The sequence below is a fragment of the Monodon monoceros genome, unplaced genomic scaffold, assembly GCF_005190385.1.
Source record: "Monodon monoceros isolate NGI ecotype Baffin Bay Population unplaced genomic scaffold, NGI_Narwhal_1 Super_Scaffold_21, whole genome shotgun sequence".
Lineage (NCBI taxonomy): Eukaryota > Metazoa > Chordata > Mammalia > Artiodactyla > Monodontidae > Monodon > Monodon monoceros.
This window is the reverse complement of record NW_021703778.1, coordinates 134,981,529-135,009,201: the sequence shown is the minus strand read 5'-3', so window position 1 is coordinate 135,009,201 and position 27,673 is coordinate 134,981,529. Positions and strand designations below refer to the sequence as shown.

Here is a 27,673-nt window from a genome sequence, read left to right as displayed (position 1 = left end):
CAATCTCCGTTTAAATCTCTCAAATGATAAATTAACAGAGAGGCACAGTCATGAAGCTATTGAATTTTTTTCTTTAAGTACCAACTTTCTGAACCAGACACATTCTGAAATGTACATTACCACTCTTTTTTATTAGGTTTTATTAGAAATAATCAGTATTTAAATGTTGTACCTAAACAATGTATTGAGTAATCATATTATATGTATAACTGGACAAATACATACATATATCTATACCTACACAAACATACATGTATACATATAGACATGTTAGGCCAAAGAGAGCTTAAAAACAAGCACAAAAGAATACTTAATTGATTACAGAAGTAGAAACTGAGCTTCCTAAGTTATCAATCACATAAGTTACTGACCATATAAGTTTCAAACATTAAAAAAATAAAGCAAACGAGGCAAAAACTTTATTGCACTTAACAACGTAATATATAAAATAGTTAATATACATCATAAACAAACATTACCAAACTAGATATAAAATAATTAGCCATTTACATATAATAAACATTAATATTTCAAGAAAAAAGATTTTAAATAGAATAGCTAACACTTCCAGAACTGTACTAAGATAGTATAATAGCACAAAAAAGTTGTAGGAAATAGCAATAATCTGCAAATAACAGAATTATTTCTATTACATTCTAAATCCAAATTTTATCATTTATGCATATTTCACAAAAGATGTTAAAATTAAATTTTAGAGTAATACTCTAATTTTTTTGTACTTTTATTCTAGAACTATATTAAAGTATTGACATTTCAAAGAAATACCTACAGCTTCCCAGAATTATTTTTAATACTGGCAGTCTTCCTGTTCAATACACAAAATATACATCTTTTCTTCTGTCAGAAAGCTCAAAATTAAGTACTCTACACCAGGCTCTTTGTTCTGTGTTTTCTTCTCCTCTTGGGTGCAGTGAACTCTAAAGACAAAAAATTAAGAAGCCTGTCAGGTCTAAAAATATATAATACTTAATTGATAATACACAATTAAACTATATAGGTTGGCATAATAATAAGAACACCTTCACAGCAAAGATACAAGAAATCTTAAACCTGACATATACATGACTTTTATCCTTCAAAATGATACTGCAGTTGTAAACTTACTACTGGAGATCCTAATCACCCTAAATGCTACTTGATAATAAGCTACTCTGAGGTTGTTTCATAGGGGTATGCCCTCCCTATAGTTAGCACGGGCCCAGTATGCCAGAGCTGAAAGGTATCTGGGCCAGTGCTAAAAGAAAGTGACTAAGATTTCAATTGCTTTCCGATTAAACCTGAAAATGTAACCCACAACAGCAGTACCATACATCTTTTTGGCTACCATGGCAGATGCCATGACCAACACTCAAGTAAGTGTCCATCTAGAAACAGCTGTGAACCTAGAAGTTACTGATCATTAAAAACAAAGCAAATAACAGAAGACACAAAAACATGAAAATTATGGAAGACGTAAAAGAAAGGAATATTCCCCTCCAATGAAAACTGAAAGGAGAGTGACAGGAAAAGGAATGAGAAAAGACAAAGAAAAAATTAAGAAGAAAAAGAAAATAGATTCCTGGAAAGAAGCGGCAGCAGGCCAAGAGAACGATGTCCAGAGTAAAGCAAGTCAGAGGCCTGGAGGAGACTTCTTTTAAGAAGATGACACTGATAAAATGCCTAATGTGCTCTAGTGTTTCAAGGGGAGATTTATACACTGAGGAAGAGTTTGGGGGGTAAATTAGTGATAAATACATAAAGAAACAAATTAATAAGGCAAAAAAATTATTAACTCTTTAAGGCAAACAATAAGTGTTCCGATTAAGGGAGAATCATAGTATATATCACATGGCCCTGCTGCTAATAATGTTTTGTAAAATGCTGAATACTGATATAACTAAAATAATAACCGTACTGAGAGGGTGGGTGATAGGAAGTATCATGTGTTTGGATTGGGAGGTAAAGAATACATAAAATTATTATATTGTAACATCTTTGTATGGTGACAGATATAACTAGACCTGTCATGGTGATCTTTTTGTAATGTATAGAAATATCGTATCACTAAGTTGTGCACCTGGAACTATCACAGTGATGTAGGTGAACTATACTTCAAATAAGAAAAAAAAGAATACATTAAGGAGAACTAAATCCTTGCCTCCCTCAATAGATAATTCATAGAACTGAAACGTGAATAAGTGACAATATAAACATGTTATTTAGAAACATGGAGATCAACACCAAAATAATTATAAAAGAGTTGTCTCTAGGGAATAAAAAATGGGAGTCAGAGTCAGAAGTCTGTGGTAATGAGTATTATAAAACTGTTCATTGTTAAATTCTGTGCTTATGTAATTATGATTTAATAAAAACCAAATTTTTAAAACTCACAAGTTGATAGATTTTAGAATGGGACTGGCCAGGCAGCCATAAAGGTATACATGTGTTTGATTGTTTACTCACAATAAAAGCTACCAGACAAAACTAGAAAGCAACTACAGTCTGAAACTCACAAGATTATAAAGGACCGTTTTATGCTGACATAAGCAAATCACAGAAGCAACTCAGATTTCTGAAGGAACAAATACTCTCTTTTAATTGTCTTTGTCTTCTATATGTTTCCATAGCACCCTGTTTCTTTACTACAAGGTACTGTGTTGTTTTTCTGCACACTAAACTGTAAGGTCCTCTGGGGCACAGACTGATCTGATTCATTAAACAGTAGTTACTTAGGTCCACTATGAGCCACTCCCTGTGCTCAGATCTACACTCACTGTGATCAAAATAAAATGGTCCTTAAACTCTTCTACTATATATCTTTATATTCCCATACCTACCTAAGCACTTGAAACAAAATAGGCACTCAATAAATGCTTGCTGAATAAATACAGCGCCAAAATGAAAAAAAAGTCATTAGGCAGATTCTTAATATACATTATGTTCATTATCATTGATGGATTACCAATTATCAAGCCTAGCCTGCTATGTATAACTTATTCTGTACATTACTGTAATTATTACTAGAGATAATAATTATTTAAACTACTGTTTAACAAATACTATAAACAAATTAAGATCACAGCAATGCAAAAAGATGTAGCTATTTTAATTCATGCTGTGCAATTTACCACTTAGTTACAATCATCTCATAGGTGAAAATTTTACATTTACTAGAATTTGAAATTAAGTATTTTTTAACAATAAAATCTTTTAAAAAGTTATATACAGTAATTCACATTTTGTGACCTTTGCCCTTTGTTAGAAATACACTTCAGACACCATCACAATTATGGATATTCATTTACTAATAATGATATTTTCCCTATCCTTCACCTCTCACCTGGACTGACCCCTGCCTCTCCATATCCATTCATTTACTGTATTATCACTTACTTTTAAGTGTCACGATTAACAGTCTGATCAACGCTAAAATTCTCCAATGTACCAAAGTTAAAGCATCACAGGAACACACAGCCAACTGTCATGCTCTTCAAGGGTTCTAAACGATGCTCTGCAAGTAGTCTGATAAAATTTCATCTGTACCTGTTTCACTAAAACTTTCATTCTCCTCTTCCTCTTCTGTAATTACAGGCATACTCAGACTTAAAGATTTATCTTCCGTATGTACATTTTGCATGTCACCTGGAAATAGTTGAAAAAATGATTTTATATGAAAACAAAGAATGCTAATCTTTGAAAAAAAATTTTATATAAATAATGACATTATTATAATAACAAAAATTAGATATTTAAACTAAAAGCTAAAATTGTAATGGTAAACAGAAATATGCATATAAAACTACCTATCTTTTTTAAAAGTGTTAATAAATTTATAATATATTTATACCTGTGTTTTGAAAACACTCTCTAATCCTTCCATTAAAGTAAATAGAGGAAAAGGGAAGAAACAAAATTAGCCAAACATAGATATATTATTCAATCTTTATCACACACAGCATAGGTTATATCTGCAGACATCAGGGAATAATCATGTGTATTACTTCAATTTTATTAATTAATCACCAATGTAATTCTAAAGTTAATAGCCTTGTTTTTTTTTTTTTAAAGACTGATATGGATTTAATGACAAATATTCCGTATTGGTTGCTGAACACCAGAATGCTGTCCAAGGAACCATCATTAAATAAAACAACCTGAAAATAAGGCAATTCTCACACACACAAGTGTGCACACACACACACACACACACACAAAACCTGTTACTTTTAGGATCATTAAATTATTCACTATTTTAACAAACAGCTGTGAAATCACATTACAGTGAAGGAAAATGTGCACAAACTTCAGAAACACAGTTCAGATTGTCTATGAACACAGGTTCTTAATTTGTACTTTTTCACATATGTACAGCCTCCTGATCTTGAAGAGGCCACGTGATAGCCTTGTTTTTGAATGCAGACACACTTTACTGTATCACCACATATGTTCTACAAGATATACTTCTCTTAGTCAAAATTTCCCAGTAACTTTCCATTTTCCAAAACATTGGAGGTTTTCTACATCAACTTTCTGTTGCTTGAAGAAATATCCTAATCAAATTATCAAACACCGTTGTCCTATCAGGTCTCACTGAGCACATAACTTCCTTGTCCCAGTAGCAACCGCCCCCCACAGTCACTCTTTGATCCTTATGCTTCTCCACAACACTTACACCACCTCATATCTTAATATATAATACATAGTAAATGTAAGCTTCACAAGGATAGACTCTGGTTTGTTTAGGTTGATGTATCCCCAGTACTTAGAAAAGTGCCTGCCATATACTAGAGCCTCAATAAACTATAAATATGGATTCAACTATCTTATAACACAGTATTTCACAGAGTATATATGTTAATAAGTACCTGCCAGCACAGGAGACAAGAAATTAAATGAAGATGAGTTTAAGCTTTCTGCTCTGAACACATGTATTCTGGGATCTTAATGGGATGCAGATTTTATGGAATGAATAGATTGCTCTAGATGCAGTTGAGTAAACTGTAGCAATAAACTTCCATTTTAAATGCAATTCAAACTTAATAAAATACTACCAATTTCCCATTAAGTTATTAAAATAGAATTTTACCTTTACTTGGAAGTCCTAAGTATGAGATACAATAATTTTTTTACATGATTTTTAAGATGACAGATAATATTTTAGGAAATCTATTTCCATATCTAATCACATTTTTGGCAGTGGAGGGGGGTGGATTTTGAACCTATAAAATTTTTCAGTTGTTCACAAGATTATAATCAGTACAATCTACCTCAAATTACTAATATTGTTCTTTATAATCTTGTACTATGGGCATCCATATCAACTATTAATGATTTTTTTAAATCCACATTTACAACCTAACAGAATCTATCCAACAATGTCAAGGGAAGGATTTCTGAGTTAAAAACTGTCACTGAGAAAAAAAAACCTTCATCTAGTCACATGATGATTAACTACATTTTGAGATCTATTTCTACATTAAATGAGTCAGTTTAAAAAAGAAAATCAGGGCTTCCCTGGTGGCACAGTGGTTGAGAGTCTGCCTGCCAATGCAGGGGACACGGGTTCGAGCCCCGGTCTGGGAGGATCCCACATGCCGCAGAGCAACTAGGCCCATGAGCCACAACTACTGAGCCTGCGCGTCTGGAGCCTGTGCTCCACAACAGGAGAGGCCACGATAGTGAGAGGCCCGCGCACCATGATGAAGAGTGGCCCCCGCTTGCCACAACTAGAGAAAGCCCTCGCACAGAAATGAAGACCCAACACAGTAAAAATAAATTAATGAATTAATAAACTCCTACCCCCAACATCTTCTTTAAAAAAAAAAAAAGAAAATCAGTGTTCTAAAAGCTCTGAAAAACAAAATACAATGCTTCACCCACTTATCACGTAGCCAGGAACCAAGAAGTGAACACAGAACTTCAGGATGTTTATCTCAAAGTCCACATATTAAATAAAAGCTCATGAACTTCAGTCACAGATATGTTCCTCAGGCCTTTATCCAGAACATAATTACATTTATTTATGTAGGAACAATGGCAAACCCATTTCTTAAAACCAGTGCAGTTAAGAAGCAGCAAAAAGGGAAAAAAATCGTTACAAGCCTGCACACTGAGAACAGAATGAAGACACCTACCACAACAAATGTGACAGAAAAACATAAGAACTGACGAAGTCCTGCAGCACAAAGCCGTAAGTATAAAGGTCAACTGCCCCACACACTTAAGCTATTTGATAGGATCATTATATTACAAAACCCAGTAAAATAACATGCTAATGATGATAACCTTGAATCATAAAGAGAAAACTAACTTATGTTCAGGATACATTGTTCTAGAAAATAGGAGAGCATAAAATACATGTAAAAAATAATAAATGCACATTGTAGAAAACAAGAAACATACAGAGAAGAATGTAGTATGTTTTAGAAAGATATCAACCAGAATAATTAACCGTTTAAAAAGTAAATTTTGACATTTAAATAATTAACCTCAGTTATCCACACAACTAATTCCTCAGAGGCTGTCAGTTCAATAGTTTTACTCTGCTCGAAGCTAATCATGTGGAATGCAATGATAAGTAATAGACAATTGCTCAATCTCAATACATACAACTATAGGACATGCAGCTAGAATACAACAATTACTTAAGTGCGTGTCTAACTGGAGCTCCAGATCCACATTTCCAATTACCCGAGAGACAGCAAATATGGCAGTTAAAGATTCAGACTTGGATTCAAACAGACTGCCATTCAAGTCTCAGCTCTATTTATTAGTTAGGTGACCTTGGACGTGTGAAAAAAGTTCGGCAGATAATAAGCGTTACATAAATAATAGTTGTTATCATCTTCACCATCATGTATCACCATTACTATTACTGATGTTCTTCCAGAAGCATGCGTGTTATGTTCTAGGAATGGTGAACAGGTATAGTTGAAGCCTTAAATAATACAAACTTGGGTAAATCCTATCAATATACTTGAGCACCTATTTACGTGCTAGACAGCTGTTACAGAAATTGAGCCTAAAAAGGCAGATTGGGGCAAATTCTTCCCCCAAATGAAATCTTCATTCTGTGATCCTTATTCTATTAAAGTCACAACATCCCCCAGTTGCTTAGGCATTAAGCATCTTTGTCTCATCCCTCTCCACCAGCCTAAATATTTGGTTACCTGTAGATATCCACTGGCTTTCCTGTTAATCTGCTTGTCTAATTCCTACAGCCACCTGGCCAGATCCTCATTACTCCTTAACAGCCTTTTATTTAGTGTTCCTATTTTCAGTTTGTTCCCACCTACCTTCCATACTACTCCCAGATTGATTTTCTTCAAAGAAAACTGGTCATACCACTTGCTTGCTCAGAAGTCTCACATGACTCCCCTCTGCCTACTGAATGAAGTCCAAACTTCTTGGTTCCACATTTAAGGCCTGGTCACAATATAATCCTCAACATATCTTTCCACGTTAACAGTAACTCTTCAACACATCCTTTATGCTCCAGGCAAAATGGGCCCCTCAGGGCTCCCCTGGTGGCGCAGTGGTTGAGAATTCGCCTGCCGATGCAGGGTACACGGGTTCGTGCCTCGGTCTGGGAAGATCCCACATGCCGCGGAGCGGCTGGGCCCGTGACCATGGCCGCTGAGCCTGCGCGTCCGGAGCCTGTGCTCTGCAACGGGAGAGGCCACAACAGGGAGAGGCCCGCGTACCGCAAAACAAAACAAAAAAATAGGCCCTCACACGCTATAGTTCCAACTACCTTGCCTCTTTTCATGCCAATCCCTCTACTTGCCTTAGTCTAAGGAATTATTGTTACATTTGTTTGTTTTTTAATCTTTGGGTTTTTCCTGATTACAAAACATATGGTTATCACATAAAATTCAAACACAGAAATTTATGGACTTAGAAATTTCCCATCCTTGAGAATTAATCATTGTTATATGCTTCTAGATTTCTTCAATGATATATATTGTACTTCTGTCTACATTTTTTTAATTGAAATATAGTTGATTTACAATGTTACGGTGTACAGCAAAGTGATTCAATTTATTTATATATATATACAAACACACACTCACACATATGTACATATACATATATATACACACATATTGTTCTTTTTCAGATTCTTTTCCGTTACAGTTTACTACAATATACTGAATATAGTTCCCTGTGCTGTACAGCAGGACCTTGTGGTTTATCTATTTTATATTATAGTTTTGCATCTACATATATATTTATTAACAAATGAATCATACTCTTCTTTAAAAAAACACTTTCACTAAGCAATGTATCAATATATTTTGGACATATTTTCATGTCAGTATATATAGAACTTTCTCCAGCTTTTTAATAACTTAAATATTCCTTTATATGGATTTTTCAACGTTAAACATTTTTTCAATGTTAAACATTTGAGTTGTTAACAGTCTTTGTCAATAATCCTGCAATGAATGTCCTGTGTGTTTTTTGTCATTTGTAAAGGATAAATTCCTAGAAACTGAATTGCTAAGTTAGAAGGCATGTCCATTTAAAATTGATTAAAATCAATTGACAGATGATTTCAAATTGCTCTCTAAAAAGGATGTGCTAATTCATTCTCCCACTCATTCAGATTTTACCTCCTCACACTTTCACTATCAATGGGTATTCAGTTACCTTTAATCTTTGCCAATATAACAAATTACATGAAAATCATGTTTTAAATTACATTTCTTTCATTATTAATGAAATTAAATATCTCTTCATATGCATGGTAACCACATTTTGTTCATGGATTGCCTGTTCATGACCTCAGCCCATTTTTCTAAAGGGTGGTGGTCCTTTTCTTGCTAATTTATAACAGCTCTCCTAAAATTAAAAAGTTTAGCATTAATCTTATGTGCTGCAAATGGTTTTACAAGATCTTTTGCATTTTATGGAATATAAGACACCTCTCTTTGAAAAATCTATGAAATCAAAAATACTTTTCTACTTTGAGGAAATGAACTTTTAATTAAAGAGAAACTTTTTAGTAAGCACTTGAATCTTTTTTTTTTTTTTTTTTTGCGGTACGCGGGCCTCTCACTGCTGTGGCCTCTCCCGTTGCGGAGCACAGGCTCCGGACACGCAGGCTCAGCGGCCATGGCTCACGGGCCCAGCCGCTCCGCGGCATGTGGGATCTTCCCAGACCGGGGCACGAACCCGTGTACCCTGCATCGGCAGGCGGACTCTCAACCACTGCGCCACCAGGGAAGCCCAGCACTTGAATCTTTATTAAGATGAAGAATAACAAATTACCTCTGCTTCAGAGGAGCGACAAAGCTGGTTACCTGGAAGAGCTGAGTTACGATTAAGGATCTAATTCAGATCACATTTTAGTGATCTTTCTCATGGGTTAAACCCTCCCTAATACACCTCGGTAAATTCAATAACAAACCTCAGCCATCCTTAAAAGTTAATTTCAGAGTTTATGAAAATGTTTTCGGTAACTACATTAAGTAAAAAATTATGGCTAGTGAAAGAAGTGATATTTCATAAGTTATGTGTGTCCAACATTTCAGATGAAAAAGAACTTTCATTTAAGTTCTTTCCTAGCTTGCACTCGGCTCCTCCGTTTCAACTGCATAAAAAAACTCTTTTCCAGACGTTTAAGAAAGCAGCTTGACCAACTACCTCTCGGCTGCACTTGTAAGAAATAAGGTGGATAATTAATAAAAAAATGCTTGTGCAGGTTTCTAAACCTAAGTATCTTTGATACCTTAGAAAAAATCTACCAGAAGTTGCTTTTTTAAATATGATCAAACTAATCAATCCTTTCCTCATATCCTCTGTTTTGGTTTGGTTTTGGTTGAATTAATATATAACTACCATTTTTAATGCGGTACAGAGCTAGGAGTTTGGATAAATGCATAGTTGTGCAAAATATTGAATATAGAACAATTCCATCACACCAAAAATTTCCCTTGTGCCCTTTTGCAGTCAACACCTCCCTCCACCCCCAGTTCCTAGCAACCAATGATCTTTTTTATGTCTCTGTAGATTCACCTTTTCCAGAATGTCTTATAAATGGAATCATATCATATATAGCCTTTTCTGTGTCTCATTTCTGTCACTTAGCACAGTGCACTGAGATTCATCCATGTTATTACATGTATCAGTAGTGCCTTTATTCCTGAGTAGTACTGCACTGTATGGTTATACCACGGTTATACAATGACCAGTTGGAGATATTTAGGCTGACTGCAATTTTTCGCAATTATGAATAAAACTGCTATAAACTTTTGCATAGAAATTTTTGTGTGAATATAAGTTTTCATCTCTCTTGGGTAAATACCAAGGAGTAGGACTGCTGCGTTATTTGGTAAGTATATGTTTAACTTTATTAGAAACTGCCAGTTTTCCAGAGTGACTATACCTTTCTGTATTCCCACCAGAAATATATGAAGGTTCCACTTGGGCCTAAAACATTTACTATCTGGCCCTTTACAGAAAGTGTGCTGACTCCCTACATCTGGAGGATATTTTTTTAAATCAAGAATGGATGCTGGATTTTATCAAACGTGTTCTTGGGTAACTATTAAAATGAACTCACATTTTCCCCTTTAACCTATTTATATGGCAAATTATATTGATAGATTCCTAACTGCACCATCCCTGCATCTCAGAATGAATGTACACAGTCAAGTTGTTTTGTATCTGAGATTCTTTTGATACATAAAACTTAGAATTTTTTCATTAATACTTATAAGTGAAATTAGTCTAACAGTTCTCTTCACAATATCTGCTAGCTGTGTAAAGAAAACTAAAAACATTCTCCTTCTGAAGTATTTCTTGATTATCCTTAACAAATGTGGTATCTCCTCTAAATTCTCAATGCACTTCAAGCGTTAAGTTACGGAACTGATCATATCTGGACTGTATTAAAGGTATTTAACTTCAGTTCTCCCTCCGCTGCCTCAATATAGGAAAAAAATATGTTACAAGGCTATAACATATCTTCATATACTGCTACAGTGGCTCTGTGTTTCTTATATTAGGCACTAAATATTTACTATGTTTCTAATGCTCCTTTTTTTCCACCTGAGCCTGTTAATCAGATTCCAACTTTATGTATGGTGAACATATACTATTTGTGCAATGCTTAAAAATTAAACTTTTTGAGTATATAGTCATTTTTTAAAAAAACCAAATACCAAAAGTAATTTTATAGATAAACTATTTCAAGAGAAAAGCAGGTTCAGCTTAGCTAGTGAAGCGAATGGAAAATACAGTTTATAGAATGTATTACTTATCGTACCTTATTCTACACATAAGTTTGATTCACACACAAAAATTACTAATAAAGTATGCTCCGTATAATTCTGGATTGATTCTATAACTATCTAACTATATCACTTTGGACAAGTTATTTAACCTGTATGGGCCTAAATTTCATCATCTATGAAATGATGAATTTGATGACTCCTAGGGTCCCTTTCAGTAGTAAGATTCCAAGAATCTAAAATAATTTATTTTCAATATTAAATCTCACAAGGTTTTTAAACAAGTAATCCTTTTTAATAAAGAAAACATGGTGAGAGGAGGTTGTAAATAAGACCTGTTTTCCCTTTTTTAAGTCTCAAAAAGTTACCTCTGTTTCTGGAAGACATCTTCCCTCCTGCTGGTTTCAATGTCTCTTTGTTTATTCTTTTCCTAGTTGCTTTGGTTTGTCCTTGACTAGATGCAGAATCAGAGTCAGAAGAATCAAGTTTGACCTGACGATGCCTTCTTGACTTGGATGCCTAAATAGTTGCAAATCCAATTAATTACAATGAATCGCAAAATGAACCCAACTGACAGGTGATTTAGGGAACAACAAAACAGACAATCAAAGATGATGAAAGATTCACAGAAATACTTGTCATAAAGTACTTTACCATGATACTAGCTTGGTTAATACCTGTTACATGTATATACTCTTTTAGCTTTACAACAGGAAGAGTTCCCTGCAGCTATCATCCTCATCTGACCAAACGGAGTTAAAATATCCTTGCTGGGTTTAAACTGTTGCAGTTGCATGGCTGGGAAATGGAGGTGTAAAGGACAAGTACCACCATTTTTACCACCTGATAACCTATTCTTTTCTTCTAACAACATTTTACTTTCCTTAGTTAGCACCATGTACTTCAAATGGAACTACTTTATGCCTGGCTCTACGTATGGCCATGTGGCCCCGATCTAGTCAAAATGAGTTTCACATTCCCAGGGCCACCATGATTTGTTCAGGGGTGGGTGTGTGATGTGTGTCATAGCTGATATAACTCAATTTTAGAATTTTGTTTAACTATTAGAAAGGAATCAATTGAACTGAAAGCTGGGAACATGCAAGGCTGGAGTTGTCACGAATCGCACTTGAAGGCAATGAAAGCAACATAAGAGGTGAGAAACGGAGGGACAGTCTAACAAGGACTTTTTAGTTACATCAGTCAATAAATTCCCTTATTTGCTTAAGCAGAGCCCTGACTACAGGAGTTTTCAATGAATGTCATATATGTGGTGCAGGTATTAACAACAGTTTAAAAGCTACCATGCACTGTATGTTAATTATACCTCAATAATTTAAAAAACTACAACTATGCAATAACACACTCATAACAATTTATGGGGATTATAATTTAATTGTTTAATAATTTTTTAAAGTATTTCATAATGTCTTAAGAAATACATTAAACAACAATTAGCTTATATAATATGGAAATAGTTCTGGTTTAAATGAATTTGGAATAATTAATTTATTGTCCTTGATGCTTTCATTCAACAATATTTTGTACTCAATTTACTGTAGTACAGCAAATATATAACACTTAACTAATCTATAGTCACTTTTAATTTTTTCGTTTATTCCTTTTTATTTCTACAACCAGAGAATGATAGTAGTTTCCCACAGAATAAAGTCATTTTTAGATTCATAAAAAAAAAACAACAGAAAAAAATACGAGTTTATTGGTGCTCCTTCCTGAAACCCCACTAAAATGAGAGGAAAGGAATAAAAATGAATAAACTCACAAAACGGAGATAATAGGAAACAATGCAGCTGTAAACAAATCAACAAAATTTTGCAAGTGTAAAAGTGATGGCTGACTTAGAATGAAGGAAGCTGAAATCTAATTGCCTGTATTGAGGAAGTCTACAAGGAAAGCTGGTCCAAGTGGATCAGAAATTGGGGTCATCAGAAGTGGGACTAAAAAAATGGGTAGATATATGAAAAATCTACATAGGGAATAGTATCCCATTTAGCAGCCTCAAAGCTGAACATCTGACCTCTTCCTGTAGAAAACAGGAGGCTTGCTCTCTGGAGAGGCTAAACCAGAGAAGCTGAAGGCTTGAGGAAACCAGTATAGCTAAGAAGGGGATAAAGCCTCTTACTAGAAATAGGTGGGTTGAGTGAAGCCTCTAGAAGGAACTGTGAGCCTGTTGGCAGATTCTCTGTAGGCACCCAAAACATTGGCAGCTGGGCTTATTTACCACTTTCCTCCCCCAGGCAAGGGAATGGAAGCCTGCTCTCTGGTAAAAATGACTAGATCCAAGAAAAGCATGGAGGCTAAAAAGCTATATCTCCACATGACCACTCTTAATGATCTGAGGATCTTCAAACGTTTGAAAAAAAGCCAACAAAATGAATGACAGAGAATGGAATAAACAAAAATAAAAACTCTGGGGAAAAAGGAGGAAACTTCAAAAAACTAAATAACATCCTCAAGCAGATAAGCATATTGCATCCAGAAAAACAAAAAGATAAAGAACACATTTTTTAAGTAAGAAAAGATTCAGAGAACAAGAAAAAAAATCTTAGTAATCAAAAAATATCAGCAGAAATAATAAAAACTCAATATAATGATTCAGAAGATAAAGTTTAAGAAATCTCTCTGGGGCTTCCCTGGTGGCGCAGTGGTTGAGAGTCCGCCTGCCAATGCAGGGGACACGGGTTCGTGCCCCGGTCCGGGAAGATCCCACATGCCACGGAGCGGCTGGGCACGTGAGCCATGGCCACTGAGCCTGGGCGTCCGGAGCCTGTGCTCCGCAACGGGAGAGGCCACAACAGTGAGAGGCCCGCGTACCACAAAAAAAAAAAAAAAAAAAGAGAGAAAAAGGTGAAGATGGTTGCCTCTTGAGATCAGAAGTACAGGGGCAGGAAGTGGTAGAACAGGAGACTGCTGGATTATACAAACTTTACAGTATTATTAGTTAAAACTATGCACAAGTGTTACTTTGATGAAAAAATTAAAACGTGACTAAAAAAGCATCACATAAATTTCTAAATTACCTTATTAAAGAAATAACTTACCTCAACAAAAACTGAAAAGGCCCTTGATTTTATTTTCGCTAATGATTCTGCCCTTTCACTTCTCTGTAAGTAAAAATAAACAGGAAAGGGAAAAAGTTAAAACATACAAACACTGAGTGAAATTATGAATTCCCAAGTATTTTTTTTATCAGAAATAAGATTTGAGACAGAAGGTAGGGTAAAAAGGAACTAACATTTATTGGACATATATTAAGTAAAGGCATATAAACATGCACTACTTTCTAACAGGTGCCATGATAACATCCCCATGGCTGTGGATTGCTTTCCTTCAGGATTTAAGGAGGATATGAATGAAATTCCTGGTGACCAGGCCATTCCCTCCTCATCTTTCTATGCCCAAAGATGGCTCCTTGCCTCATGCACTAATATGGATGAAAACTCTGGAGACAGAAAGCAGTAAATAGTAGCTTGTGCTCCACACTGGCTGAAAGGCTGAAAAGACATAGTATTACAAAAGCCTTACTCTGCCCCTGTCAGGACTGAGGACACCTTCCTCCACCATCCTTCCCTCTCCCTGCTGAAAACTGTGAACATCCCACTCCCAATCTATAACTGATGTGGTCTTTCACAAGGTTTCCAGCAGAGAACAGGCTAGCCCTTCATAGAACCCATGTTACAGAATTTTCTGAGATATGTATTAGAATACTGACCATGGGACATTATGGTTAATATACAGAATCACAGCCACACATAAAATGAAAAGAAGCTGACCGAACTATTGCCCCATAAGCAATCATATAGTGAATTTTTCTGACCTCTGACTGTTGTGAATTTCCTTCACTCTTTTCTTCTCCATCTTTAGCTTTCAATTTTAAGGATAGATTCTGAAAGATCAAAAAAGTTATATTTACACATTTACAATTCAAACCAACTAAAAATTAACTGAAAATCAATTTCAGAACAATGAAAACCATTTACTTTAATTACTAAAAAACTAAAAGAATATTTCACAGTATCAAAACATGGTTCACCACCTGACATTAAGAACGTGCTTAGGTTAAAGAAGAGTTACAAAATTCATCAAGAAAATACCTAAATCCTCCTAACTAATGAAAGATGACATGCACTTTATGTGGTAGTGAGAAAGCTGGTTTATTCTCCTTTCCTCCAGGTTTTCAGAGGTCTTAGTAATGCTCATTAAAGAGAGTTGTTAAAAGACAGCACTACAATAGATGTTTACGTTAAGTGTCTAGGTCATTTGTGCAACCCATTTGTAGCACTTAAAGTATTCAAACATTCTAAAATGTGCTCTCATTAAAATAAATGTCCGGAGAGGAAGCAAATTATTTCCTTCTTCACAAGGCTGTTATCTCATCACTTTCCTTGCTTATCTTTTCTGAGTTTTGAGCCATCTCCCTTTACATAATGCAAAAAGTAGCAACGAATCACTCTGAAAAATGCTATATAATAATGCCTATCTAGCATTTGTGAAAACACTAACACATTATCAAACACATAGTAAGTAATCAGAAATTACTTATTTTTTCCTAGAAGTATTTAGTAAAATTAGATGGAGTAGTGGTTTCAAAAGTAAATTTAGCAAGGCCGGTCTTCAGGTTTCCAGAGTAAAAAAGTTTCTCTAGCTGAAAAGGCTAATATGGAATATGGGCAGTTCTAGCATCAGTATTTGGATCAGAAAACTAAATGGAAGACTTGTGTTGATGCGATTTGTAAATGGATAAAGGAAGGCAGGTAGAGCACGTGAGAAACAGAAAGCACATGCTCTGTCACAATGGGAGAAGCCATCACTCAAGTCTAGCTGTCCACTGCCATGCAGCAAAGTAGGACCAGTGTTACCAAGCCTCCCACTTTTAACAGAAGTTGGATGTCTGGAATTTTAAGTTAAGTCCACAAATATTTAAATGTTGGTAATTAATTCAAATTTTTTTAATATTAGGAACAATGCTATGCAAAGAAAAAAAAAAAGTATGTGCAGGCTTTGGCCCAAAGACTGCCAATGTGTAACCTCTGGAGAATGCTAAATTATAAAGATTGTAATAAATCCATGGTACACCAAGACTATTTATTCCTCTATAATTATGTACACTACATAGTGTACGTGTGAGTGTATAATGGATATCATTTAGCTATATATTATATAATTACAATGATTAATTATAATTATTTAATAATATGCTATATAATTACATATAAAATCCATTTGTAAGATTAAATAAGACCACATGGCTAATAACTGGCAAAGCTGATACTAAAAAAGTAAAGCACTCGAGATCTTAGCTTCACAGGAGGTAGCCACTAAGCAAGGCTGCCTCTCAACGTCCTCAGTCACGTATAGCCAGTCACGTATGATGCAAATGCAAAGGTGACATATCAAACAGTTACAAACCTTTCTGTCTTTGTGCCATTGCTGATGCTCCAAAACTATGTTCTTGATATTGTCAAAAAAATCATCCTTTATCAAGCTGAGGGCTTTGTCTGGATTGGATCTATCAGCTGAAATTATATGTTTCATTCTCTGATAATGGTCATGAACATTCAGCATTTCCTAAAAGTGAAACGATGAGTGCTTTAATTCAATTTTCAAGGAGAAACTTAAAGGCAAAACCATAACACAATAAAATCACCTTCCAAAGTGACAGAGTTGAGAAGGAATAACATACTACAGTATATTGAAAATGATATAATTATGCAAACTAGTACAAGATTATTAATGAAGAGTCTGCTTTCCAGAAGCATGGAATCATTGAGTTCAACTCAACAAACATTAGGCAATACACACTGTATGCAGAAACAATGGGGAGAGACTAGTTAATATAAGATTGCATTCCTGGATGTAACAAAAATTATTTATAGTATAGCATACCTTTAAGTATTGCTCCTGATAACTAAGATCACATTTTTATTTCATATTGTCACATGAAGGATATTTACACAGTTCTTTATGCTCAGCTGGAAATTCCTATCTAATGACTCTCTCCCAGTCCTCCACAGAGATGGGCTGACGTTCACAAATCTCAAAGCTCTGTGCCTGTCCCCATAAGCTTCCTCATTACTTCAGTGATAAGATTCAAGATTAAATGAAATAGTGATTTATGACACCATTTGAGGCATCATTTATTAGACCTTCCTCCCCCAGAAAACTCCAGACAAATGGGCAGGTATACAGGGTAAAGAGAAAGGTAGCATAAATATGGCAGGCGGACTTAAGAATCACATAAAACCAGCACTGGGACTTGGCTCACAGACCAGCAGAGAACTATCCATCACAGATGGTCAACAACCTCTGAGTCATCCCCAAGATAGGCTACTCAATGCATTTCTAGGAGATTTTGACGGACTCCATCGATATCTGTTCAAGCAATTCAAAACTGCTCAGGAGTGGCGAGTGCTCACATATGCAAGATCTTCAAGGGGGAAGAGTGTCCAGACATGGGAAGCCCCTAACTTTTTACATGGTACAATGTGCTATATTCCCATTATTTTACATGCACTACAATACAGGGCAAAGACCACTAGCTGGACCTGGTTTTGAGCCTGAATTCCGTCACCTGCTAGATTGTGACCTTGAGCAAATCCCTCAGTCTAAGAATCACGTTCCACATTTGTACAAAATGAAGTAACGACGCCTAATGCACTATAAAAGTATTAAGTGAGCTTATACAAGTGGAAGCATTCTGTATGATGTAAACCACTATACAAAATCAAAGGATTAAGAAATAAAAGACAGTGTATGGGCTTTGGAGCTTTACACACCTCGACATTCAAATCCAGTGTCTGTGTCTTACTTTATGCAAATTACTCAACTTCTTGATCCTCAGTTTCCTTGTTTTAATTTTTATTATTTATTTATTCTTTTGGCCATGCCACACAGCATGTGGGATCCTAGTTCCCCGACCAGGGATCGAACTCGCGCCCCCTGCAGTGGAAGTGCAGAGTCTTAACCACTGGACTGCCAGGGAAGTCCCTCAGTTTCCTTGTTTTTAAAACTGGGAAAATACTATCTCTTCTGCAGGGTTATTATGACGATTGGTGAGATAACATACAAAAAACATTCAGCATAGTTCCTGGCACATGGTGAATACTGAACATGTAATGCCATTAATATAATTGTAAATATAAATGAAGAAACAGATTCAAAAGTGAAATGATTTGCTAAACGTCATATTTAAGTAGGAGAGTTGGAATTAGAAGGCAGGTGCCTTAAAAAAATTGTAATTATGTATGATGATGGATGTTGACTAGATTTACTGTGGTCATCATTTGGCAATATATACAAATATCAAATCCTTCTGTTATACACCTGAAATAATGTTATATCAATTATACCTCAATTTTTTAAAAAAATCAGATAATTTGATTCAATATCCTATTCTCTTGTTTTATTATACCTCCTTAACCACAAAAGAGAACTAATGAGCAGCAGAATCATGACCAGAATTCAAGTATGCTGACGTGAAGACTTAATAGCATTTGTAGGCAGTAGAAGGAAAATAGAAAAGTATTAAATTTAGGGATTATCAGTGAAAATGGGTCATGGGCTATGCTAGGACAGGACAAATAAAGCCAACACAGGTATTGAAGGAAAAGGCTACCAAAGATAAAGATGCCAGATAAAGTCAGGATGACTTCACACAGACTACTCCATTCTTAGAAGCTTCTAGGAATAGGCATTTCATAGCCTGGCCCTTCTGACCCTCCTCTCAAATCACCCTAAAAGATATGGCTTTGTGCATCACCCCAGCTCTGTTCTCTAAAATCTCCCATACCTGCTTGCCGACATATACAATTTATTTAACAGAGGAATCTTTAATTCAACACATTGTAGTAAAAGAGCTTAAAATGAAGAAAAAAAAAAAGTTTAGCAATGTATGTTGAAAAAAATTAACATTCTACCACTAAATTAGTCAACAATCAAAAATTACAACCAACTGGGTTCAAATCATCTTCTTTTCATTGGGAGAATACTGATAAGAACAACATCTGTTATAGAACGTTCTCTGCCTCTCTCTTTATAATTTACATCAGTACTTCTTGGCAAATCCTTTCTGGTATCCCAGCATCTTTCACTCTCCGCGATGGCTATTCCAAACTTTCTCAGTTCTTGGTTCTGGCAGGAGGCCTCTTAAAGTTCAGGCTATCGGATCTGTTGGCCTTCTACTTCTCTTCTTCACAACCAATTATAGGAATCCATTTTCACCTCCTTCCCTAAGGTTTCAAAGGAAGAAGTGCCTTCTCCTGCTCAAGGCTAATCTCTCCATCAGGCTCTTGGTCACAGACCCACCACCTCACAGCAGGGACTGTGCTGCTTCTCTTCTACACAAACCCTCCTTCTAACTGGCTCCTTACCCCAAACCTAAATATACACTCTAAGTCTCTCCAATCTCTAAAACTTCTAAATGATTCCCCTCTGCCAAAAAGACAAAATACAAATTCCTTCTATTACACAAAGTTCTTTTCTCACATTTATTTTTCTACATAATCTTCTCCCACCTCTTTCTTGCTCAGCTGCTAGAGGGCAAAGATCCTAATTCTTGTTATACTTCACGAGATGTCTGCAAATGATATATTTCCAACCCCAGTCCCAGCTCAGACAAGGCCTTTGCTATCCAACAAATAGGCACTGCAGCCATAGAGAACCTTAGCTCCATCACTTCCTAACTTAATGTCTCTGTGCCTCAGTTTCCTCAACTTTAAATCAGGGATAAAAACACCTACTTGAAAAAAAAATTAACAAAAAATTTTAAATTGTTTAAAACACCTAATTTGCAGAGATGTTAAGGAGTAAAATAATATACACAAAACATCTTGTAGAGCTCCTGCACTATACCATGTCTTTAGATATTTAGCAAACGATTTCCCTCTAACTGAGTAATTCTTACCATTTGGGGGGACATGAATACCTTTGCGAATCTGAGGATAGAGTACCTCACCCTAACCAAGTGTCCATATGTATAATAATTTTCAATACAATTTAGGGGGGAAAGGGATCCATGAACCTTTCAAGGCCATCCATGGACCCCAGATTAGCAATTCTTGCTCAAAAATAAAGTCAGTATACAGAGCAGACCCAGAGCACTTTCAAAAATCAATTTGCTATCTGAATTAGAAAATCACAGATGCAACCTAACGGCTGAAGTTATTAAAACACGGCAGCACCCAGAACACAGAGAAACATTTGAGCAAATCAAAGATCTGATCCCTCTTTCATTCCTGATATAGGAAAAGACTGAACAGGGTTCAGGGGAAAAGCAGTAACATTTACTAAAAAGAGTCTACTATGTGCTATAGGCCACACTCAGCACTCTTCAGGTACAAGTTGGTCTCGATTCTTACAACTGGATGAAATAAGGGTTGCAATCCTAATATTAAAGAGGGGGAAACTAAGGCTCAAAGAAATGAAAAATACATGACTAAGGCCCCCACCTGCTCGCGCTCGCTCTGCGCACTCTCTGTGTACGTATGAATCCATTCTTTTGAAAAGAGAATGGATCACTGATCAGAAGGCTGCAGCCCTTTAGTGAGGTTTTGTTTTAACCTCAGGGCAACATTTCCTCTCAGGTAAAACTCTGTATCACTACTTATCAATGCAAAAGAAGATTTTTCTCAACACCGCACAACTCAAATAAAATACCAAAATATATGAGATGGAAAAGCTGTTTTAAGACCGTACCCCTTATCCATTATTCTTTTTTTTTTTTTAAATGTATTTATTTATTTATGGCTCTGTTAGGTCTTCGTTGCTGTGTGCAGGCTTTCTCTAGTTGTGATGAGCGGGGGCTACTTTTCATCGCTGTGCGCAGGCTTCTCATTGTCGTTGCTTCTCTTGTTGCGGAGCACGGGCTATAGGCGCGCAGGCTTCAGTATTTGTGGCACTTGGGCTCCGTAGTTGTGGCTTGTGGGCTCTAGAGCGCAGGCTCACTAGTTGTGGCGCACAGGCTTAGTTGCTCCGCGGCATGTTATCCATTATTCTTGACTTCAAATTTTCGTTTCATCGAAATAGCTTCACTGTTTTCAGTGGTGGGTTTTTACACAAGCATTGCAAAAAGGAACTTAGGAAATGAACACATATTATTAAAAAAAATAATGTCACTAAATTCTTGTTTTATGACCTATCTAAAGTCAAATACAAATGGTGGTTTCAGTATTTGAATCTAAATATCCTTAGTCCGAGACAAGTCTTCTACATCTTTCTGTTTCTCACTGTGTTTCAAGATTTATTCCAGAAATTTTGATATATTTAGGATGTAACATTCCTGACACTTTAGAGAAAGTAATAGCATTCTATGATTGGTTAAAAGCATTAGAAAAGTTTTCAGTATCCAGTAGATGAAGGTATAACCTCAATATGTAGTTAATAAAACAATTTTTAAAAAAAATTCAGGAACATAAGAACAAATTTACCTCTAGTACATCAGAAGTGATAAGTTTCATTACATGATCACTTGGGTCCTTAAAGTCTTCAGTAACTTCAGGTCGTTGAATTTTTTTCTTCATTCTGTATGACAGCTAAATAATAATGAATGTCTTTAAAATAGATGTCTTTTATAAGATATATTTTAAGTACTGAAATAAGTAAGCCAGCAGCAAAAACTGTCTATCAGTAAACATGGATGAAAAAAAAAGCAGCTCTAAGTATATATTTATTAAATAATCCATGTTTCAAAGACTGTTAGACTTTTGAAATAACGCAACTTGTGGGATTTTAGTTCACCGACCAGGGATTGAACCCAAGCCCTCGGCAGTGAGAGCACAGGGTCCTAACCAATGGACTGCCAGGAATCCCCAACACTGTTTCCTATTTTAAGAAGCCTTTCTTCGAGTATTGGAAACTATATAATAGTCTTTCCACTTTCTGGAGACTTAGGTACTTTATGGACAATAAAGCATAATTTCTCATTTTGAGAAACAATCTATTTTAGATAACATACCAATGTAGGCATTGCTGTAAAGTGAAATGCTCTGTCTAGTCGTAGCTTCCTAAAAATATAAGCTGCATCAAAATGTTGTGCATTTATCAAATCTTGCTGAAATTTTAAAATTTCATCCCAATCCTTCACGGCAACTCTAATCTGCAAACAAGAGGAATAAAAAAGTTGTTAGTAAATGTAAATCTTTTTTCACAAATGTATTATAATTTTGAAGCACTGGCATTTCTATTTAAATCAGCTGGTTGTGAAAATATTGTACCTGTTTCATATTTCTGCTGGAAGAAAACAACTCACCGAATATTACCTTTTGTTTTGGTTGACACAGTTGGGTGTTATATAATCCATACAGCAGATACAAAGCACAAACTCTGATTTGGAAGGTGTATGGAGGTAAAAAATATCTCCAAGCCAAAGCCAAAGCTTCCTTTGTAAACGCGTTCTTTTCTAAATTTCTCATTCTACCACTAGAAAACAAAGAGAAAATATATTATGGCTGTGGAAAAAAATAACAGAAGAGGTATATACTTGTTTAAATAGCAGCTGCTAGAAAGTGGATGGGCATTCCACATCTGATCCTTTCATGATTTAAGCACGAAGACCTAATGTTCTGCTGTGCTTCTTACACTGAGACACTAGGTAAACATGATGCATCTTCCTAAAGCATCAAATTTATTGCTGAACTGGGAGCAAAAGGAGTGGGGTTATAAATTATCACTGGTTAATAATTTAAAATATTTAATATATAAAATAACCATGGTAGGGGGCTTCTCTGGTGGCGTACTGGTTAAGAATGCGTCTGCCAGTGCAGGGGACACGGGTTCGATCCCTGGTCCGGGAAGATCCCACATGCCGTGGAGCAACTAAGCCCATGCACCACAACTACTGAGCCTGCGCTCTAGAGCCCACGAGCCACAACTACTGAGCCCACGTGCCACAACTACTGAAGCCCGCGCGCCTAGAGCCCGTGCTCCACAACAAGAGATGCCAACACAATGAGAAGCCCGCGCACCACCATGAAGATTAGCCCCCGCTCACCGCAACTAAAGCCTGCACATAGTAATGAAGACCCAAAGCAGCCAAAAATAAATAAATAAATATATTTAAAAAAAGAAAGAAAGAAAGAAAGAATTGGGGTAACCCCAGAAAATTTTTTCTAAACTACCACTTTTCCCAAGAGGGATACAGTGAAAGATCATGGGTTTCAGAAACAGTAAGACACACTGGTTTCAATATCTACTCTACCACCTAGTTGCGTGATCATGGAGAAATTACTTAACCTTCTTAAACCTCAATTTCCTCATCTATAAAACAAGGATAATTACTGATCTCAGAGTTGTTCTATGGATTAAATACAGCTATAAATGCATTACATTTACTACCATTAAAAAAAATTAGTTCCTCTCCTTTCATTAACTGTACAACAAACAGTTCCCCATTCTCCATCCCCTACAACGTACAAACTACACAGGTAGTTATTTTACATCAACTAAGACAAAAGAGAGAATGTTTACATTTTATTCAGCAAAACACAGAGTTTTAATCACAAGGACTCATTCATTCAGTCAATTATTTAGCCTTTTCAATATTGTAAGTATTATGCTAATGAAATACCAGATTCATCCAGTCACTGTCCTCACAGAGCTCAATCTAGTGGAAGGTAAATTTAAAAATAATAACAGTGAATATTTATTGAGCACTTAGAGTGCACTTACCATATAATCACAGTTAGTGGACTCTGATCAAATTCAGGCAGTTGGACTCCATTATCTATGCCCTTAACCACTACACTATACTGCCTTCTGAACTACACACTTATAATAAAATGTGGTTAAGTCAAGAGATAGGTCTTCCCTGGTGGCGCAGTGGTTGAGAGTCCGCCTGCCGATGCAGGGGACATGGGTTCGTGCCCCGGTCTGGAAAGATCCCACATGCCGCGGAGCGGCTGGGCCCGTGAGCCATGGCCGCTGAGCCTGCGCGTCCGGAGCCTGTGCTCCACAACGGGAGAGGCCACAGCAGTGAGAGGCCCGCGAACCGCAAAAAAAAAAAAAAAAAAATGTCAAGCGATAAAATAAGCACAAAGTGCTACAAGAGAAAGAGAGCGTGAACACCTTATTTAGTCTAGAAGGGCAAAGGAGGCCTTCCCTGAGGAACTGTCATGTGGGCTTAAACCTGAGTGAAGAATAAGGTGCCCAGGCAAAGGGAGCTGGAGGTAAAGCTCTAGGCTGAGGAAACGCCTGTAGAGGGCCGCGTGCAGACGCTGCAGCAAGAAAGCGAGTGCATGGAGTAGACTGGTAGATGAAGCTGCAGCGATGCGCAGAGGCCAGTCACGAACGGTCTTGCCAGCCATGTTAAGGAATTTGCGCTGCACCCCAAGGGCAATGGAAACCACTGAAGAGTGGGAAGCAAGGATGTGACGTGAGCAAATTTGCACTTTAGAACTTCGGCGGTTGTGTGAAAAATGAAATCTATCATGCAGGGTTTTGTCTTTGCTTGTGTGTTTGTTTTTGTTTTTAAACATGGAGTTCTAAGAAAACGAGACCAGAGGAGGGCAAAAGATGGTGACCTAGGTCCGGGTGAAGCAGTGGAGGTAGAAGAGTTTAGAAGGGCGGCCAAGTAGAGGTATACGTATTCGGGAGGAGGCCGCAAATGGAAGGAACCCAAGCCAACGAAATCGCCCAGGGGAAGCGCGCGGCCAAGTACAAGTGAGAGCTCAGGGGACATGGAGGCAGTGTTCAGAGACTGCCGCTTTTCTCAGCCCTTCCCAGGTGCGGCGAAGCGAAGGGGAAGGAAGAAACCTGTCACGCCGCCTCTGAGCGGGGAGGCAGGCGGGTAGTGGACAAGAAACACCCACCAGAAGATGGTCCCGAACTTCATACTCCTCCAGAGGTCGGTGAAGTCCTCGAAGCGTACGCTGTCCATCTCCTGGAAGCGGCTGAGCAGCGCCTCGCAGTCTGCCTTCAAACCTGCAGCAGCCCCCATAGCTGCAAAACTAGGACGCCACGCGCGGTCCTACAGCCGATGGTAGCCGAGGAAACCAGGCTCTGAGCCCCGCCCCCTACGACAGGACGCACACACCCTCCGTGATATCCGGCCCCGTGACGTTATATCCGGCCCCGGCAGCTCCACCTCCAGCCGGGTCCGCCCAATACCGCGCGATGTTAACTGCCCCTGCGTTGTCGCATTTGCTTTCAGCAGCTCAGCTGTCTTAGAGGAGTAAGATGGACGTGTTTAATTTCAGTAGAGAAGTTTACATCTCAAGTGGCCTGTGAGCCCAAGAAGGATTTTAGGTCAACGTGAGGGTAGCTTATACAAATCGATATTACCCTTACTGTCCCTCTCCTTTAAAGTAATCCTAGACTGACAGAAGTCAAGTTTTACAGCTAAGGAGGAAAAATTCCTAACCTTAAACCACCCTCACGGGGAAAGAGGATCTAAAGAGGGTTTACTGAGAAGCAGACTGGACTAATTCTCTTACAGACTGTACCCACATAATACGGTGCTTAATGTGTGGCTCTCGTTGTATCGCTGACAGTCTTCTGCAGCCACTCTTGAGAAGCTCTTCTAAACATCTCCCCAGCACCACCACAATCTAGCACAGTACTTAGCAGAAAGTACTGTATCGGCTTTATATATACTTAATTGATTATTTGGTTGAATTGGTCTTGTGTGTACACACCATTTCCTAGCTTCTCTCAGGAGCTAGCTATCAAGTAGTATTTTGTACCTTTCACTATTTCTCTGATTGCATGTTATGCTATTCTTATTCTTTAAGGAGAGATATCCAAAAAACACAAGGGCTTTCTGTCTGTAGATGCGGTTCAACTCACTTAACTTTCCTGATATTGATCTTTTGTAAAAAAAAATTTTATGTAATATGCATTACATAACTTACATAACATGTCTGAGTAAAAAGCATAGCAGGAATACAAACACGTATGTACCTTCTACCTGTATAGGAACCAGAACATGACCAACACCGATCACATCAATCTCTAAATTCCTCTAACCTATTCTCCTGCCTCTGCCATTAGTTTGGTAATGACCACTTTATTTTGTTTCTCATTCCCTTGTAAATATTTTATCACACGTGTACGGATCTCTAAACAATATATTGTTTAGTTGTGGTTGATTTTGAACTTTATTCAAATGGTATTGAAATTTCTTTTCTTTCTTTTTTTTTTTTTTGCAGTACGAGGGCCTCTCACTGTTGTGGCCTCTCCCGTTGCGGAGCACAGGCTCCGAACGCCCATGGCTCACGGGCCTAGCCGCTCCGCGGCATGTGGGATCTTCCCGGACTGGGGCACAAACCCGTGTCCCCTGCATTGGCAGGCGGACTCCCAACCACTGCGCCACCAGGGAAGCCCCCTCATTGTAGTTTTGATTTGCATTTCTCTAATGATTAGTGATGTTGAGCATCCTTTCATGTGTTTGTTGGCAATCTGTATATCTTCTTTGGAAAAATGCCTGTTTAGGTCTTCGGCCCATTTTTGGATTGGGTTGTTTGTTTTTTTGATATTGAGCTGCATGAGCTGCTTGTAAATTTTGGAGATTAATCCTTTGTCAGTTGCTTCGTTTGCAAATATTTTCTCCCATTCTGAGGGTTGTCTTTTCGTCTTGTTTATGGTTTCCTTTGCTGTGCAAGAGCTTTGAAGTTTCATTAGGTCCCATTTGTTTATTTTTATTTCCATTTCTCCAGGAGGTGGGTCAAAAAGGATCTTGCTGTGATTTACGTCATAGAGTGTTCTGCCTATGTTTTCATCTAAGAGTTTTATTGTGTCTGGCCTTACATTTAGGTCTTTAATCCATTTTGAGTTTATTTTTGTGTATGGTGTTAGGGAGTGTTCTAATTTCATTCTTTTACATGTAGCTGTCCAGTTTTCCCAGCACCACTTATTCAAGAGGTTGTTTTCTCTCCATTGTATATTCTTGCCTCCTTTATCAAAAATAAGGTGACCATATGTGCGTGGGTTTATCGATGGGCTTTCTATCCTGTTCCATTGATCTATATTTCTGTTTTTGTGCCAGTACCATACCGTCTTGATTACTGCAGCTTTGTAGTATAGTCTGAAGTCCCGGAGCCTGATTCCTCCAGCTCCATTTTTCTTTCTCAAGATTGCTTTGCCTATTCGGGGTCTTTTGTGTCTCCATACAATTGGTGAAATTTTTTGTTCTAGTTCTGTGAAAAATGCCATTGGTCGTTTGATAGGGATTGCATTGAATCTGTGGATTGCTTTGGGTGGTATATTCATTTTCATGATGTTGATTCTTCCAATCCAAGAACATGGTATATCTCTCCATCTGTTGGTATCATCTTTAATTTCTTTCCTCAGTGTCTTATAGTTTTCTGCATACAGGTCTTTTGTCTTCTTAGGTAGGTTTATTCCTACGTATTTTATTCTTTTTGTTGCAGTGGTAAATGGGAGTGTTTCTTTAATTTCTCTTTAGATTTTTCATCATTAGTGTA

General features: G+C 37.0%; 1 protein-coding gene across 2 annotated transcripts; it reads right to left on the bottom strand.

Moving 5' to 3' along the window:
* Positions 1-513: 513 nt before the first annotated feature.
* On the bottom strand, positions 514-25,234 carry SNAPC1 (small nuclear RNA activating complex polypeptide 1). Of its 2 annotated transcripts, none has more exons than XM_029236393.1 (10): positions 25,061-25,234; positions 22,514-22,673; positions 22,210-22,350; positions 21,683-21,787; positions 16,668-16,826; positions 15,076-15,144; positions 14,300-14,362; positions 11,606-11,756; positions 3,544-3,642; positions 514-938 (listed from the first exon to the last, which is right to left on the bottom strand). In XM_029236393.1, exons 1-10 carry the CDS (start codon positions 25,186-25,188, stop codon positions 886-888), a joined length of 1,128 nt encoding a protein of 375 aa, XP_029092226.1. In that variant the 5' UTR covers positions 25,189-25,234; the 3' UTR covers positions 514-885. The 2 variants fall into 2 exon arrangements, with proteins under 2 accessions (XP_029092226.1, XP_029092227.1); XM_029236394.1 differs by lacking the exon at positions 25,061-25,234 and adding an exon at positions 23,922-24,047 and having other exon boundaries at positions 744-938.
* Between the last annotated feature and the right edge of the window lie 2,439 nt (positions 25,235-27,673).

What these genes read in the sequence shown, in the direction of transcription:
- SNAPC1 (XM_029236393.1), bottom strand. Translation starts at nt 25,188, where the DNA reads ATGGGGGCTGCTGCAGGTTTGAAGGCAGACTGCGAGGCGCTGCTCAGC. An exon ending in AAGTTCGGGACCATCTTCTG is followed by an intron (nt 22,674 to 25,060) that starts GTGGGTGTTTCT and finishes TTTGTTTTCTAG; the next exon opens with TGGTAGAATGAGAAATTTAG. An exon ending in GATGTCTTCCAGAAACAGAG is followed by an intron (nt 3,643 to 11,605) that starts GTAACTTTTTGA and finishes AACTATTTCCAG; the next exon opens with GTGACATGCAAAATGTACAT.